This window comes from Populus euphratica, unplaced genomic scaffold (assembly GCF_000495115.2).
Source record: "Populus euphratica unplaced genomic scaffold, PopEup_1.0 scaffold46.1, whole genome shotgun sequence".
Lineage (NCBI taxonomy): Eukaryota > Viridiplantae > Streptophyta > Magnoliopsida > Malpighiales > Salicaceae > Populus > Populus euphratica.
This window is the reverse complement of record NW_011499852.1, coordinates 2,964,408-2,967,454: the sequence shown is the minus strand read 5'-3', so window position 1 is coordinate 2,967,454 and position 3,047 is coordinate 2,964,408. Positions and strand designations below refer to the sequence as shown.

The window sequence follows — 3,047 nt, the reverse complement described above, 5'->3', positions numbered from 1 at the left end:
GTGGCCTTGTATGTATTTATTTTTTGTCTGATCCTAGAAATTCACCTTCTTGATACTCGTCTCTTGTTCATTGGCATGCCATGTTACTCTTGAGTTTAACTTGACATCAATTATTGAAGATGGAGTCCATTTCCATACTACCTGTCTAAGTTTAGAAATCATACTTAATATTTCATTGAAATCATTTCAGTTTGAAGTCCATGTTTATTTCTTGTGTGCTTGTGAAATTCACTTTTCTGCAACACCTCACACCGTCCGATGTTTCCCAATAGTCACCTGTAGATAAATCCATTCCGGGAAACAATTTATTTAGAGTTGATAGGACACTTCCAAAGGAGTAGACTCAGACACAATTGAGAGCCATATTCCAAAATTTCGAACGTGTAATTCTGGTAACCTGGTGAGTGAGTAATTTACATAAATGGAACCACCACTACCATAAGCTATAACATTTCTTTCTTCACCATCTACATGCTAAAATGAGGGACGAAAAATAAATAACTAAATCCCTTAATAGCAGAATAAAGAGGATTATTTCAGATATACTTTGATCGGGAACTCTAAAGAACCTTGTTTTCTGTCATGCATCATTTGGATTTGAAAGGGATGGCCCTGATCACTATCTGTTGGTACAAGGCTGCAAGCGCCGCTCCAATGAATGGTCCTACCCAGAATATCCACTGCACCAAAAAAGAATTAAACGCTGCTAATGTTTTCCCAAGGCCTTACCAAGATGAAGTGTAGGGACTAAAATAACGTGTGAGAGGCTTACATGATCATCCCAAGCTTTGTCCTTGTTGTAGATGAGGGCTGCACCAAGACTTCTGGCTGGGTTAATACCGGTGCCTGTAATAGGAATGGTTGCCAAGTGAACCAAGAACACTGCAAATCCAATAGGTAGTGGTGCCAGGACCTGACCATCCAAATGTAGCATTTTGGAAATCAATTTCAATGATAAAAAGACATCAAGGAAAAAAAAATAACATTTATTTTTACTTACAGGAACATGGGAGTCTCTGGCACTACGCTTGGCATCAGTGGCAGAGAAGACGGTGTAGACAAGTACAAAGGTGCCAAGAATCTCAACGCCAAGTCCACTGCCCTTGCTGTATCCTGTACTGACAGTGTTTGCACCTCCACCAAGTATCTCGTAGGGGCTCTTTTGGAAAGCTTTTACAACACCAGCACCACATATTGCTCCAAGACACTGCATTATCATGTAAAACACTGCCCTTGTCAATGTCAGCTTCCTTGCCAACAACAGCCCGAAAGTCACAGCTGGGTTGATGTGACCCCCTGCATCACAACAACAACGTGAAGCTATTATTCGCAACCACGTTGATGATTAAACATCATCATGTAATCCATAACTTATCAGATAGCAACTATGGTTAGAAGAGCAGTACCTGAAATGCCAGCAGTACAATAGACAAGAACAAAAATCATCCCACCAAAAGCCCAAGCAATACCCTGAATGCCAACCGTGGAACACTTGGTGCTGGATCTTGCCACCCCCATGACAGTTAGAACTGTGATGTAAAGGAACAAAAAAGTGGCAACAAATTCAGCGATGCCTGCCCTGTAAAAAGACCATGATAACCACTCCCCGGGCTGATAAAGTGGTGCTGGAGGTGGCTCTGTGTAGTCCTTGCCATGTTGGGTTTGAGCAGCTGTTCCTATGGGTTGCCCCTCTCCATACCTATTTGCACCCACCTTCACATCTTCTTCCCCCTCCTCCATTTCCACTATATCTTTCACGGTTTATGAAAAAAGAATTTGGTCTCAGTTGCCTCTTGTTACTATTGCTCCAAACCCTTTTTATAGCTTAAGCCAAGTGTATTTGATCAATTTGAGAGACTCACAAGTTACGAGTACTGAGCAAATGGGGTATTTGTAGCTTGTTTTTGGGACAGATGTTTGTCCTGGTGTAGGTAGATTTTTTCACCGTCTTCTTATTGATTGAGAGGAAAATGAACTGTGCATTGTCTTCACTTGTTACCGACACATACTCGCTCCTCGAAAAAGTAGTTTCTGCTGCTGTGATATCATCAGAAGATTTTGATGTTATTTCTTTCCCATCACTTTACTTGAACAACTTGAACCCATTCTTTCCTTCTAATGTAAAGTTCGAACTATTTTTCCACGATGGTGATTGCCACAATCTGGTTGAAAAATAGCCACTCAGATTTGGAATGATAATGGCAGTGCTTGGTAATGCATATGCCACTGAAACATTTCTCATTGTGTGAGGGAAACGTAACACTTTATTAGGGAATAGAAATTGTGGTACATGTATATAATGTATATACTTTTACAGCAATTCCTTGCTCTTACAGACTGTACTACTTCACCCAGAATCCCTAACGAAAGTAGCCATTCTCGGAGTGTTTTTTTCCATTACAGATTTAGGGCTGGCCCTATTTAGCCAGGTAGCTTTGCATTCGAAGGAAAAGGTGTCATTCATTATATATCGAGCTGGCCATCAATCTTGTATGGGTTCTTGCTATAACCTGTAGTTTTGAATATGTGGCTTTTTAGAGCCTGCTGAGTGCCATCGCGTAGAGTGCTCAAGTTTTTAGAATATGGGTCTTCACAGCGTATAATAATTGGAATTGATTGTTAATGATAAAGTTGGCTGATGTTGAGGATAATAATTAGGACTTTTTTTTTTTAATTTAGCAAAGAAATAAAAAAAATTGAAAAAATAATACAATCTATATATGGAAACAACACAGTTTCTTTACACCCTTCTCCCTCTCCACCACAAAACACCAACACTGTCACAGTGACACCATCTCTCCTCTCTCTCTCTTTATCGGGATGTACAAGTCTCTCTCTCTCTCTCTACCAGCGGGTCTTCCTTACATTTTTGGCCGCTGCCACCATCACCCATCATCACATGGGATGCCAGGAGAAATTGGATATTTGTGGAGCTACATCCGCAATTGATCTGGACGACTATATGAGAAGTGTTTGTCCATAACGCGTTGGTTTATTACATTTAACAAATATCAGTAGTGTTACTATAGATGATGAATGTATTACTT

General features: G+C 40.2%; 1 protein-coding gene across 1 annotated transcript; it reads right to left on the bottom strand.

Annotated features, from left to right (window-relative positions):
* Positions 1-338: 338 nt before the first annotated feature.
* LOC105121955 (probable aquaporin PIP1-4) lies at positions 339-1,851 on the bottom strand. The gene is made up of 4 exons (XM_011020841.1): positions 1,407-1,851; positions 1,001-1,296; positions 773-913; positions 339-680 (listed from the first exon to the last, which is right to left on the bottom strand). The coding sequence occupies exons 1-4, from the start codon at positions 1,738-1,740 to the stop codon at positions 588-590; spliced, it is 864 nt and encodes a 287-aa protein (XP_011019143.1). The 5' UTR covers positions 1,741-1,851; the 3' UTR covers positions 339-587.
* Between the last annotated feature and the right edge of the window lie 1,196 nt (positions 1,852-3,047).